At 36.2% G+C, this 14,536-nt stretch overlaps 1 protein-coding gene across 1 annotated transcript; it reads right to left on the reverse strand.

Moving 5' to 3' along the window:
• Positions 1 to 120: 120 nt before the first annotated feature.
• On the reverse strand, positions 121 to 14,400 carry LOC139119940 (2,3-bisphosphoglycerate-independent phosphoglycerate mutase-like). Its single transcript, XM_070683899.1, has 11 exons — positions 13,998 to 14,400; positions 11,503 to 11,666; positions 9,494 to 9,610; positions 8,759 to 8,891; positions 7,298 to 7,476; positions 6,467 to 6,664; positions 4,808 to 4,934; positions 4,086 to 4,234; positions 3,464 to 3,581; positions 2,858 to 2,992; positions 121 to 2,182 (listed from the first exon to the last, which is right to left on the reverse strand). Exons 1-11 carry the CDS (start codon positions 14,053 to 14,055, stop codon positions 2,043 to 2,045), a joined length of 1,518 nt encoding a protein of 505 aa, XP_070540000.1. The 5' UTR covers positions 14,056 to 14,400; the 3' UTR covers positions 121 to 2,042.
• Positions 14,401 to 14,536: the final 136 nt, after the last annotated feature.

Below are 14,536 nucleotides of genomic sequence, written 5' to 3' on the forward strand. Positions count from 1 at the left end.
CACACAAACATACAATGTACACATATGTATATGCACAAGTATATCCATGCTCATGGAGTATAGAATATAGCTCACAAGAATTGGTTTCTGCCATTCACAAACTGATACAGCACAAGCAAATTTTACAACGCAAGTATTTTTCTTACTTTTATTCTATTGTGCAGCACCTTCAGGTTGAAAAGAAAAAAAGTTTTACATCAGTTTTATTTCAGGTCATTTTTTGAAATTATTTCAAATCACCATGTCTTGAAAGTAGTATTATTTGGTACACATTCCAGAGACACGGTGCCCTGTACAAGTATCTGTCTTTCTTCAGCATTGAAAGGTATAATGTGTGCAAACTCTGCTTCCATAGGCATTATACATAACAGACGTTCATTTGCACACAGGGGGAAATGTAGGTATTGATTAAAAAGAAAGCAGTATAGCTGCTCCTCTTTTGGACGAGTGAGGGACACTGAAAACTAACTTACATTCACTGATTCACCAGTGGCTTTGTGACAGATATGGTGGAAACAGGATCCAGGGATGCCCTGAGATCAAACCACTGCCAAGTTTGTAATTAATTTGCTATACACACCACTACTTTTTTTTCAAATTTTTACAATACTGTACAAGTAGTATAATACAACACAAGCTGTGTGTTGGTAGTATGGCTATCTCAGATCTTTCCCCAAGCTTAACACACATGAGTACTCTTTGTATAATTCAAAATTTTTATTGAAAGAATTTCAAATCTTTCTTGTGAATATAATTTGTTAGACACTGGTATTCTGCATTCTTAAAGCTATTTTCTGTTCTGAAAGGAATATATATGAATTCAATGAAAAGCACTACCTTTTCATGTGCTACTGGTAACCATCAGAACGGAGGGAATATCAATATGGCAAGAACTGTGTGCATTCCGATAGACCTTATTTATTTCTTGTTTACATAATCATTTCAAGGTTGTTCTTTTTCATTTGTATATGAAAATCCTGACAGAAATTCTCTGATGAAAATATTGTTGTACTGTGTAATGCATCAAGTTGACCGGAAGTGAAATTTGTGAAAAGTGACTTGTGAAAGCCACCGATGTCACAGCAGAGTTTCGTAAGTATAGCTCCAAAATCACAATACAACAGTAGCAGAAAATGTTACTGTAAACTGGGATACTACAGCACTATCATTTTTTTGTGAATGATGACGCTGGGACAACTACACATGATAAATAATTACGCAAGAAAGTTGAAACACAACAACTCCAATCCCCTGCCTTTCCCTTTAATAAGATAATCTTGCAACTTTATCATTATGATTTTTCATATAGCAAAATATCACACACGTTTAAAAATCACATTGAGTACTCAAGGTATGCACGGGGTCATACATCTGTGAGCATTTTGGTGAATTTTTAATTTTGGGGTTGTGACAAAGTTTGAAATTATGCATGAATAAAACCACAAATTATATTCTGCATCATAATGAGTGATCTAGCACTGGACTTATGCAGGAATTTGACGAATACAGTATCTAGGATAAGAAACTGAATATACACAGATATTCCGGTGGTAGTGCCAGGATACGGAAATGGTGGTAGTGCCGGGATACGGAAATGGTGGTAGTGCCGGGATACGGAAATGATCTGAGATAAATGTAAATGCTACGGTTTACAGTCAAACATAAGATGAAAAAAACCATAAAACGTCAAAATACACAAAAATCAAACTCATGTTACATTTAATAATCCTGAGTTTGGGGATTATTATCATAATCAAGAGTGCCAAATGAAAAGTAGGGCAATCAATTTCAGTTTAAATACACCAGTTTTTAAACATGAAGTTTTAATTTCAACAACATCAATAAAAAAGTCAGTTCACTATTTTATTAATTTAACATTCCAGTTTTATAATTACATATAAACAGCTCTACATTCAACCAAATGGCTTCAATCCACCAGCTCTATGAAAGATCACATGCTCACTCCAAGAAGGCATGAGATTGTTTCACCAACTTGTAACTAGTCCTTGTCAAATATGATTGGCCAAGTCAGATCACATGACCTATTTCTGCAGAAGTGATTGGCCTGTCATGTCTGGAGGAATATCCAGTCCCATCAAGTCTAACACAGTGGGTGCAACGTCTGAGAGACCAGGGTCACCGCCCGTCTTGAACTTGTGAGAACCAGTCATTATGAATGGAACTGCAAAAATAATCAGAACACACATTGAGAACATTGCCTATGTTGAGTTGAACTTGTGATGGATCTGTTCACTGCAGAACTGATGAAAATTTGAGAGCATGAAAAAATTAGTAATATGTACATTGTAATGGTATAGTAATGCTCAATGCATTCAAGCTAGTATTTCAACTATGCACATGCAGTCTTCCTCACGACACAGAAGTGGATGGACATTCAGCAAGGGGCTAATAAAATGTGGACCGTATTTACCTATGTTCTCAAAAAAAAACAAGTGGCATTATCTGGTTTTTTGTTCAACAATTAAGCATATTACCCCTCTTTCCAAATTCAAAATCTGATGAAATCATTAGTAAGAACAGATATTATTAAAAGAATGCTACTTTAAAGATATATTCAGACAAGAGAATTAAGGTAGTTTCTTATAGAAATGTATAATACTTGTTTTGGATTCCCTTTTTGGAAAAGATGTTAACAGCTCACAATTTCGTGTGAATAAACCTTGAAAACTTGGTTTGCCTAATGTGTTTTAGAAAATTACATCACATGAGCATATTTCTAACCTCAGGCATTTGGTGAACGAATAAGAATCACAGATATATTTCTATGGACAACAATAATTCTACTGATGGATAATGTGCGAAAGAGGAACAGAAGTGATAGTGAGACAATACTAACCCCTAAATGTTGTGTGTGCTGTGTGTGGACCTCCCTTTTCACTTAGCATCTTCTCAGCATTGCCATGATCCGCTGTGATGAGTAAGACATATCCGTGTTCCTCACATGCGTCATGAATACGACCAATCGCAATATCTATTGGGAAGCAATCAGTACAGCTGTGTCAATGGTTACAGATACAAGGCTATGGATAGTCCCACTTCTGCTATGTAATAATTGTCAACGTAAATAAGAAATTACAGCCAAGAAAATATTTAGAAGATGCAATGTGGATGAACTGGAAAGGGTAAGATGACATCAGATGGACATGTACATGAACATGAATTATTGATATGGCACTCAAGTTCAAGACCTTGAGTTTAGCGATACTTGGACAGGGGAAGACTATGATGGCAAACAAAGTTGGAGAGTTCTTTTATTTTACAAACTGGCCTGAACAGATACAATGACCTGACATTAGATCACACAAGAAAAACTTTTCGACCTTTCATTTTACAGTTACATCAGCTCAAATCCTGTTACACTGATCAGTGTGTTTGTGCATGTACAGTCGATGTGAAGGGACAAAGAATCACGCCACCTAGAGTTACAGTTTAGAAAGATTACCTGTTGCTTCACATGCTTTGACTGCTGGTTCATACTGTCCTGTGTGTCCTACCATATCCGGTGGGGCAAAGTTACACATGACAAATGGATATTGTCCACTTCCAATGGCTCTGACCATCTGTGATCACAGGAAGGAAGACAGAAATATTTATTGTACACATCTTATAAAGTTAAAACTGTGCTGCCATTGCACTCATGCAACAAATCAGCTATGCCTTCACCATATCAACTAGTGCTACATTGACACATGTAGAGAAACTGCAATTGTTTTCCTGGTAAACATACACAATAGAATGTACACTGGACACCTTTATTCAAAACATCTGACTTATAGAACATCTAATGTAAATGACTGTAGCTCCTCACTGTGACCACAAACAGATTGCATTAACTTTTAATAAATAGGTACTGCAACACTGTTAATTTACTGATAGTGCTACATCAACAATACTACAACAATCACTGCCTTTGCCAGTGTAATAACTGGTGTTACTTTCCACCAGACTACTGATGTATTCGATGGTAAAAGTTTAAAGAGTTGCGCTGAAACCTTCACAACATTATAAAATCACCCAGGAGTGGAAAGTGAACTTGACATGAAAAGATTCAATGAAAGTCTGACCTCATCGGCGACACCTGCTGAACTCATTTCAGGTAACTGATCATAAGTCGGTACTTTAGGAGAGGGAACCATAGACCTGTCTTCTTTTTCAAATGCAGCCTCTCTGCCACCATTGAAGAAGAAGGTGACGTGAGCGTACTTTTCTGTTTCTGAAGACGAACAGAAAGGAGGATAAAACAGACGTTATTTGAAAATGTGATAAAAGAAAACACTAAAAATTTATAAGAAATAAAACTACAAAATGTACAATAAAACAAAATACTGTAAATCTATCAAAATTATGGGATGTTTTAGATTTTTTAAAGACAGATATTGGACTCTCAAACTTTTACAATTTGTTTTGGGTCTACCATTTGTAGGGGTTCATTTTAGGCTAACGTATCTAATATAAAGAATCTAAAATTTTCACTAGCTTATTTTTGGGCAGATCGAAACTTTACTTTTCCCAAAAGAGTTTGCATAGGGAAAGCGGCCATTTTGAATTTCAAGTGTCAGTAAATATTGGAATACCTGTTTCTCAAGTACCAGATTTTGCACGGTGACCCATGATTTTTATCAACATTTTTGAAAAGGAATGATATGAAGTACAGAAAGATTGAGATAAAGTTTAAGTCATTCAAGTTCAAGGCATGTACTTTCCTAAGTTTTTCAGTTTCCTTCCCTTATCTTCCATGATGGCAATCTTTCTAAATACGATGATCACAGAGAGTGAAATCAAATACCTGCACAGTGGAACTGGGCTAGACCTTTCTTGGCTATCCATTCTCCAAGTACATTGTCTGGTTGCTGCGGTGGAAACAGCATCGGGAATGGCCAGTCAACTTTGTACTGCGCCATGATTGAAATGTGCTGTGGTTAAATCAAACAGACAACAAAAAGAATCACACGAAGGAAATGAAAGGTGGAGAAGGAAATACTGTTGTATCAAACTGAATTCACGATTAGAGGTTTCACACAATCTCATGAAAAGGGAGATCATTGCTTTGTCGGTGTTGTTTGGATGATCCCATGCATGTAGTGGAATAGGGTTTAAGAAATGTTAAAATATTAAAAGTATACGAAAACTTCTTTCCCTTTCAAGGAATTCTCATTGAAACATTATGTCTGCGTACTGGTATATTGACTTCACCTGAACTATAACTATGAACTGTCTAAGAGGCTTTGAATGTGTTGCAATAGGCAAAATATGGGAATAACTGAACACTACCTAAAAATGCTTGTCACAATGATCCTCTATGTATCATGTATTGACTATTTGGATTAATTTGCTTTGTTTGAAAACTTACAATTCTACATGTCTAGATATTAACTTCTTATATCAAGTCAATAATAATTAGAGGTTATAAACGGCAAGCGAGGGTATTTGGTTGCGGATATAACACCTCTGGGCTGAAAATTAGCATATTGGCGGGAAATAATCACCGAGCGAAGCGAGGTGATTATTTCACCCAAATATGCTAATTTTCACCCCAGGGGTCTTATATCTGCAACCAAATACCCGAGCGCACCGTTTATAACCTCATTATAATATGTTGAAGTAAAAAAAAGTGGACAATTTCGTTATTTTAGGGCCGAAGTTGGCACAACAGTTCAGGAGCGCCAAGCGTCATACAAACTCCAAAAAAGAACGTTTCAGAACGCGCGCGCGCGTGCACAGTTGCAGTCATAAACTACGGTTACGCAACGCATCGATATCGCGATTAGACATCGAACTTGAAGAATTTTTTTTATAAAAAAAACGCTCATAAAACTTTAAAAAATTGTGGTGTTGTTACACAGACTCCGCTGCTTACAGAAACTCTTCATATTTTGGTTCGTCAAGCTGCACTAGCCTAAAATTTAACGATCAAAAACAATCTGAAGCCATAGACTTGTTCGACATTAGGCTACGGCGCGTTGAACTCTCAAGTTGGCGTTCGAAATTGCGCGAGCTCAAACATGTTACGCGGCGCGCAGGTCTTCTTGTAGAGAATATAAACCCCGGCTCCAGCCAATCAGATTGCCGGATTCCAGCCGAGCATATTATAACTTAATATATAGCATAGGTACATAGCTGAAAATGTAAGAAACTTGCTTTGATTTTGACCTACTTTATTTAAAGCAACCTCTACCATATATCCCATATGATAACTTTATTGCCATAATGTACATGATACATTAGAAATTGTCATGCTGTCGTCACACAAAACAACACAACATCAAATACTAACTCAAAACACTTTAAAGATGGGCAATAAAACCATAAAAGAAATACCAAGAAGACACGAGTTGAACTATTAAACAGTACTTACTACTAATACTGCTCTCACACTAACCGCTATATTAGCTGCCTCGTTTTCAAAATGCGAACCAAAGGATATCATGAACTACATTACACTTACCAAATCTTTTGGTATCACATCCGTGTCAAAATGCCTCTTCAATCCAAAAGATTCTACAATTTCTCTCATTCTGTCGGCACGGAAGTCAATAAATATCAATGTGTCGCCATCTTTCACCCTCCCTTCCTCGTTCACGATGATTGGTTTCAAGAACTCATCAGTCTCTGTTGGTTCCAGTGCATATCTCTTCTTGATCACCTAGAAAAGCATGGTTGTTCAGATATAGACTTCAAGATGGTTTTGTGTGTTCTCATTTCCTTTCCATAGTACGTAAATTTGAGTCTCTGTGTGTTGATTTACATCTGACACATCAATACTTATTCCTAGATAGCTGATTTGTATATCAATTCAAACTACTATAGATATGGTACAATCAAGTGGATTTGAAAGGGTCTATCACACTTCACTTGTTGTATGGGTGTTCACATTAAACAGAAAATGTAAAACACTGACATCAATCCCAAACAAGAAATAAACAAGGGTTCAAAATATTTGTATGATTTCATTTGGAAAAAAATCATCAAGAGGCTCAGTTGAAATGGGAGAGGTCAGGCTGCTGTGATCACAAATCCATGACTGTGTGCACAATTCATCATTTGACATCTTCTAAATCCCCCCCCCCCCAAAAGAGGATTACTTCAATAACTATATGGTGTCTCACTGGTATTTCTGACCTACAGTGAGTTGTCAATTCAGTGATTGCCTGGTATTAACATGTCTATATGACAAGACGTTTATTCCACCTGAAGTTGAAGATAGACATAAAAGCTAGACTTCACTAGTAATGTAGTATGTATGGCTCTTTCCACAATATCAGTGACTGTAACTTACTTCAATGACTTGATCTGGTGTAGTTTTCTCACCAGTGCCCTTTGTCAATGCTTCATAAGCAACCTTGATTCTCTCATAGCGCTTGTCGCGGTCCATGGCATAGTACCGACCGACAACAGTTGCAAGCTCACCATAATTTCCAGCTTTTAGGTAATCCAGGACTTGCTGGACGTAGGTAACTGAGATGTGAAAATGAGACAGAGTACATGTATATAAAAGAAATATCGTCGTGAACATCACCTTATTTTCTGCAAAGCATTAAATCAACACCAATGGTTGATTGAAACTCAAAAATTTAACAGTATGGCAAAACTCTGTATTGGGAAAGTTCAAGATGCTTTCAAGTGTCTACACATCTTTGAGCAGAAGGTAAAATGATTAAGTACAACCCCTCTAGCATTTCTATCAAACTTTGCCCTATGACCTTTGTGATATTCACAGGTTAAGCATTCAATTTAAAAACATGTCTATGTAGCTTTCTGTGCACGTACATGTAGCTGTATGTGCTGCAGAGGTTAAACACTACGTGCTTTATCCTGGGGTAGCTGCGGGGGAAACTAGAGTTAAATATATTTCAAGGAATGTGTTTGCAATAGCTTAAGTGTTACCGATAATAAGAAAATGGCTGTGTCATTTATCATTTTACAATTATATTCAGATATGATAGTTTAATTGCTGGTGAAAATATTTGAATTAATAGTGGTAACCAGAGATGACATTCCAATGAGCACAAGTAACAAATACTTCATAGTCTGCAGCACATATTATTTCCGATGGATACGTTGGACATACAGCCTATTAGAGAGATTGTAAATAATCAGCTACCAACCCAAAAGCAAAAATAAACCATCAACAAATTTTACACCCCATTCAATAGCCTTAGGCTATTTTAGAAAATTTAGCCCATTATCCTTCAAATAATTCCAACTTTGCAATAAAAATAACAATTTTGTTTCAAAGAATACTGCAGCAAAAGGGTAGATGGACATTGATTGTGCTATACCGGCGATATAACAATTTTGACTTTACAAACTATCGAAAACCAAACGACTCTCATCATTTCTAGATAATCATTACAACTGTCCTGAAACTTTGAAAAAAAAAGGGAAAACAAAGAAATGTTGAAATATAAACTGTTGTCCAAATCATTCTACATTACATATCCTTTGTATCTCTGTGTAGAAAAATGAGCTTTAAAAGTTAAATATTGAAATATGAATTAGATATGGTATACATAGTGAGGTACAATGTAATAATCAGTATTCTCATGGTAAAACTTTCAGAGAACAGAAATCAGAGATACATTATCGAGGCTAGACATATCATTAGCATTGACACAAAAACAAGTGGGATACCAGGTACCTTCTTCCATTTTACAAAGTGGTTGCATTTCATTCAAAGGATGTTTTATTCAAAACTGCGGCCTGAATATTGCAAAACTGTAGCTGAACACTAACTTACCTCCGCTAGTCGGTCTTGTGTCACGGCCATCAGAGAAGAACTGTACATAGCATTTGGGTACGGCCTGCTGCTTTACAACGTCAATCATTGTCAGCAGATGGTCAATGTGGGAATGTACGCCACCATCACTCACCTAGTCAATAAAATCAACATCATTAGCCACACATAAAGTATCGTCGGAACTCGGACAGAATAAAGTGGAAACGAGTTTGATCTAGTTTATGCTGATAACCCTGAGAAACAAACTTTGTTTTGATTATTCATACCATATAGACATACTATTCCTGAGCAGTCAATATTTCATGTCATATTTCGTATATTTTTTTTTTACTTCAAAATACTACAAGACTGTGATGTGTGCATGTATGTTACAAGGATCTTTTCTTTAGTTGTTAATCATTCCATAGAGAGCAGATTTTCCTAATGAAGTGTAGTAAGCTTCCAACGCAAGGCCATCTAGTACACCACTTCCCAACATATGGAAAAAGTGGGCCTTCATAATGAATGGTTATTTTTGCTGCAAAAACACAGGTACCGGTAATATATGTCCAGTTTGCATCGATATGTTGTGTGCTTTTTTGTAAAACTACAACAAAATGCAAGTTGAAGAACAGATTATCAAATTGGGCAAAAGTCTTACTGTTCAGAACTGCTTAATTCTTTGGGCATTAGAAATACTTTAAGATGCTAAAACCATAGAATAAAGTTAGCATGTATTTTTGACATTTTGCTCACCAGTCCTAAGAAATGAAGTCTTCCGTTGCCACTCTTTGCTCTGCTACAGGCATCAACTAAAGTCTTGTTACTGAATATGGATTTGTCCTCAATACTCTGGTTGATCCGAACAATATCCTACAATTTGATAAAAACAAATAATGGAACAGACAACTTATAGACACATACAATTATCAACACAAACAAATTTGCAGTTTACTGCCATTGCCTGTAAACAGGTCCACAATCACCATTGATAGCACTACCTAGCAATGGTGGTGAAATTATGAACTCAGTACATGTACATACATATCAGTAAAACCTAGACACAACTGTCATGCATTTTAGCATATCAAATCAATCACTATGGTTGATTGGAGATAGTATGATAAATTACACTTCCAGTCATCATAATAGCTCAACCAGAATCAAATACATCTTGGATTCAGGCACATTAGCAAGTGTCTTCTATTTTTACATACAATATTTTCATATGGCAAGAAAATTTACATGCACATTCGAACATCACTATATGAACTTAGGCACAACAGCTTATTCTACATGATGATACAGTTGTATCATTACAGGTAATAAAAAATATACGTCTGAAGTTTTTACACAAGACTGTTGAAAATCAAAAATTCAAGAATGATAAAATTGGCACTTCAATTTTAGCTATGTTAAGATGAAAGCCATAAGGAGTCTCTTAACAACAAACTGCTGTAAAAACAATACAGTCGTGAAGGCTTGCTGACAAAATTTGTGGGTATTTCTGTCCACCGTGGCCAAATTTGTGATTGCAAAACAAATCTATATGATGAAAGCTGAAACATGATTTATTTGTTTGATAACAACATTCACACAACTGACTTTTTGAAATAGCCAGATATATTATCTTAAAGATTTATATTGGAATGCTATCACTTCAAATCGTTCTTAAGTGACATCAGTGATACTACAGCGGGTATTTGCAAAAGATTTATATGGTATCGGAGTTCACGATATTGACAAAGTCAGATAAATAAGTGTTTTGGTGAATGACGTTAAGCCTATCACTTTACACAAGGCCTGATTGAAAAATCATACTGCCAAGGAATCTTAATACTGAACAGTCTTTGCATTGAACGTTTACATTTAATGTGTAGTCATACACAGTACATGAATAAGGTTTTAGAACCGTTCCTAATTAATACTTGGGGTTCTCATGACTTTAACTGTTTCATGACCTTGCTATCAAATCATCGGGTCAATGTCACCAAGCCCCGAAAGGATTTTGTAAAAGTGACGATGACCTTCCAGTGTCCTGTGTACTCATCTGTGTGTATGTCGGTAATGGCAGGCATTTCGTGAATCTGTCTTGGTGTCAGACTGGTACATGTCATGAATCAAATAAAAGAATGCAGCCAGGACAGCCTCTGATTTGTGATGGACATTTGGCAACACCACAAATATACTTTAGTCTCTAATTATTATACTTCCACAGGGCACGTACATGGTCGTGTAACAAGAGCATTGCCAAAATGCAGCAATCATTAACCATGAATTAGCTCAATAACCCTATAAATACTGTAGAATGTTGATGCATTGCCCTTCATTTAGACATGTTGAGGAATTTGCCTTAGTTTTCAGTTAATGAACTTGAAGATACTAGCATGTATTTCTTGACGTGATCCCTCCTTCATGTTCAACTATATGCATTTTCGTTGTTTCTTTGCCGTTTTAAATTATTGGAATGGACCAGCATACTTTTGTTTTACACAATAAAATATTTCAGAAATATAGAGTTGACAAAGGATGACAAATAATTTTCTTTTAACACCTGCAGAATTTCTAATTTTAATCTTTGTACTTATAATTTTGCACATGAAGTCTTCATAAAGAAATTCACTCAAACTACCCAAACAAACCTGTAAAAATGAAAAACCTAAAAGAGTTTGCAAGAGTATTTTTTTCTCTACTTCAACATACTGCAAATACAGTTATTACACTATCAGAATTTACATTTCCTAATGAAGGATAGACACACACACCTGGTATATGATTCTACCAATGCCGATGGTTGTATGTCCCACTTCACTGTTTCCCATCAATCCAGCAGGCAAGCCCACAGCTAACCCTGAAGCATCCAGAGTGACTGCATTTTCTTCAAACAGTGTGTCCATGACAGGTGTCTCAGCATTCAGGATGGCATTGCCTGGGTTGAAGGAAAAGAGTATGTTGAAGTTATTTATATCACACTAAAACTTATGAAGTGTGGTCAGGGTTCAACATTTTGAAGAAAAAAAACAACAGCATCTCATTTTAAACCACCAAAAAAATGCCAGCAGTTTGTTGAGACAGATACCATGAATGATACTGGTGTCAGAAATAGTGATGTCCCTTTAGAAATTGATCAAATTAAAGTCCCAAACATTGAAGAGATTGAGCCAAAGAAATTTTGTAGTGGGTTTTCGGACAGCAGTTATTCTGATCAATAGTCTGTCCAAGCTTACATTAACCTACTGGGAAAGCTACAAATGTCCTCAAGCACTGAGCGAAGTTAGTGTTTCAAAAGAACACCACATCCAAAGTAAAATAAATCAGTGACGTTTCACAGTTCCAATGGTTTCAAACTTCAAGCAAACTTTACAAAGATTTTAATTTCAAATCCTTAAACCTCAGACTATATGACAGACAAATATGCCAATCTTTGACAGGGTAAAAGTGTCACTTTATGTGCAGGCTTTGCTTATCCATTGTCGATAGAGCAAAGAGCAAGCTGGCTTACAGCCAAAATCAGTGACATACTACAGGGTTTTTAAGAATGTCAAACCAAGGACATTGATGTACATTAAACTTTTGTCTTAAGATTCCGCTAGAAAAATCATGTTACAAAATTCAACTGTAAAGGCAAGACCCTATGAATATAAAATGAGACAATCTCATAAACGACTGAGATAAGTATTCAATTAATTTTCATCTTTGTTGGTCAATGACTTGGGCTGTACGTTGTCCTTTCCTTTTAAGTGAAAAGAACTGTTGTTCGCACACGACTTTGGCTTAAGATAATTTGAGTGGGTCATAATTCCAAGTAGAAGTAACAGATAACATTTTATCGTTCATCAATGGTATGTCCACTTTAAATTTTGAGAAAGTTTATTGTTCCTCAGCATAGTTTAGACATTTCAGCTGGTTACTAAGATATAGTTCATTCTTAAGAGTTCTATAAATAACCGTTTTGTCAATAATCTGACAGCTTTTATCACATTTGAAGAAGACTCTCAGAATACATTAGGACCGATATCTAAGAAGCCATATCTATGAAGCCAAACAATTACTTCAATGATTATTCCATAGAATATAATTTAGGCTATTGATGAACAATTAAATCAAGTCCCATTCAACATGTCAGTTTGCGACATTTTCAAATATATAATATAGCTCACTTTATATTCAATTCTAATGCAGTGTGCACCAAGGAATGTCATCTGAGAATCAAAAACTTCAAAGAGATGACCTCAAATGACCTTACACATAATGACCTTAACTGACACTATTGAAATAGTTTCTACGAAAGTTTACAAATGCAATTGTAAATTTGAGATGTATGCTTTTATAGATAAACTTTACTCAATTTTTTATTTCTTGATAGAAAATGTATATCTTCGCATTTTAATCATTCATATTCTTATAGCTTTAATAAGTCCAATTTCAGTTGCATTAGGCAATAGCAGCCAGTTTACATGTGCATTGGCATTTTCATGTGCTTGTTGGCAAACAGGGCAAGTCAGGTTGATACTGAGGAGACTGCCTGATAACAGAATGATTGCAAAATTGATGCAAGGCAGTAACCCCAAATTTCATGTAAATTATAAAATTTCAAAAAAAAAACAGAAAAATCTGACTGTCACATCATTTGGTAACAGTGTGGAATTCCTCGAACGCATAAAAGGTCGATGACCGCCTCGTCTCGCCTCTACTACATCATGTACATGTACCAGCTTATGCTTTCATCCTGAGTACGCTCGCGCTCTCAAGATGCCGGGGATGGTACAGTGTTACTGTTAGAGAGAGCTTTAAGCAGCGAGCAAGCCGGTCAACCGTTGCCCACATTTCCAATAATGTGAAAATTGTACGTAAACTAAAGAAACATGTGTTGTGATGAATGACATGTTCAGATAATATGATTTGATCACTGGTGGGGTGAAAACTGCAATGTGAGCGTGACATACCATTCTTGCTGCAGGGTCAAGCCAGTGACCTCGACGACCTTGCAATCATGGCCTCATCACGGAGGTAGGTTATTATTACTGCATATACCCTCCATAGCACCACAAACATGCGAGCTAAATTTTAATCCAGTCATTTAGACATGACGTGTACTTGAATTTTTAATAAAGCTCGTTCATGTCAATATCTAGTTTTATTCACATTTTATGGAGAGGAAATGGACCAACATTCGCGTTCAGTGCTGGTGAACAATTCGGCAAATCCATAATAAAGAGGAAAAATTCACTACTGATAAACAATTTTCCCATAGTCTTACCTTCAACAACATCTGAAACTCCCCAGCCATCGATAACAATCAAGCAAACTTTGCTCATTTTGTAAATAATTGGAGTAGTGCTTTCCCTCGATCGTTGGTCCTGTGTGAGCTTGCAACTGTGCACCGGAACAGAGCCCGGCGTATACGTATACGCGTACCGCACGTAGCGCAGCAAAGTTGAATATTCACCAGGGGGAGCAGCACACGGTCATTAGAAATAGTTGTGCCATAGATTACCAGAAGAGTAGCTCCATGGATGTACCTAATCGTTTAGAGGGATGTTGGAGAACATTTTCTTCCGAAAAGACCGTGATTAAACTTCATATGTTATTTCATGGGTTAAAACGGTTAATACTCTATCAAATGTGGTCCCACTGCCCTGAGTGTTTTTCGCGCTTAGCTTGCTGGGTACTGTAAGCGGGATGTGAATACCCCTGTAACTATTACAGTAAATCACTAATATTAGATACCAATGCTATTATTTGAAAAGTGTTGATTTATCGAGGCTCGATGAAAAAAATGTCATTTGTAAAATTAAG

Source organism: Ptychodera flava, chromosome 20, assembly GCF_041260155.1.
Source record: "Ptychodera flava strain L36383 chromosome 20, AS_Pfla_20210202, whole genome shotgun sequence".
NCBI classification, from domain to species: domain Eukaryota; kingdom Metazoa; phylum Hemichordata; class Enteropneusta; family Ptychoderidae; genus Ptychodera; species Ptychodera flava.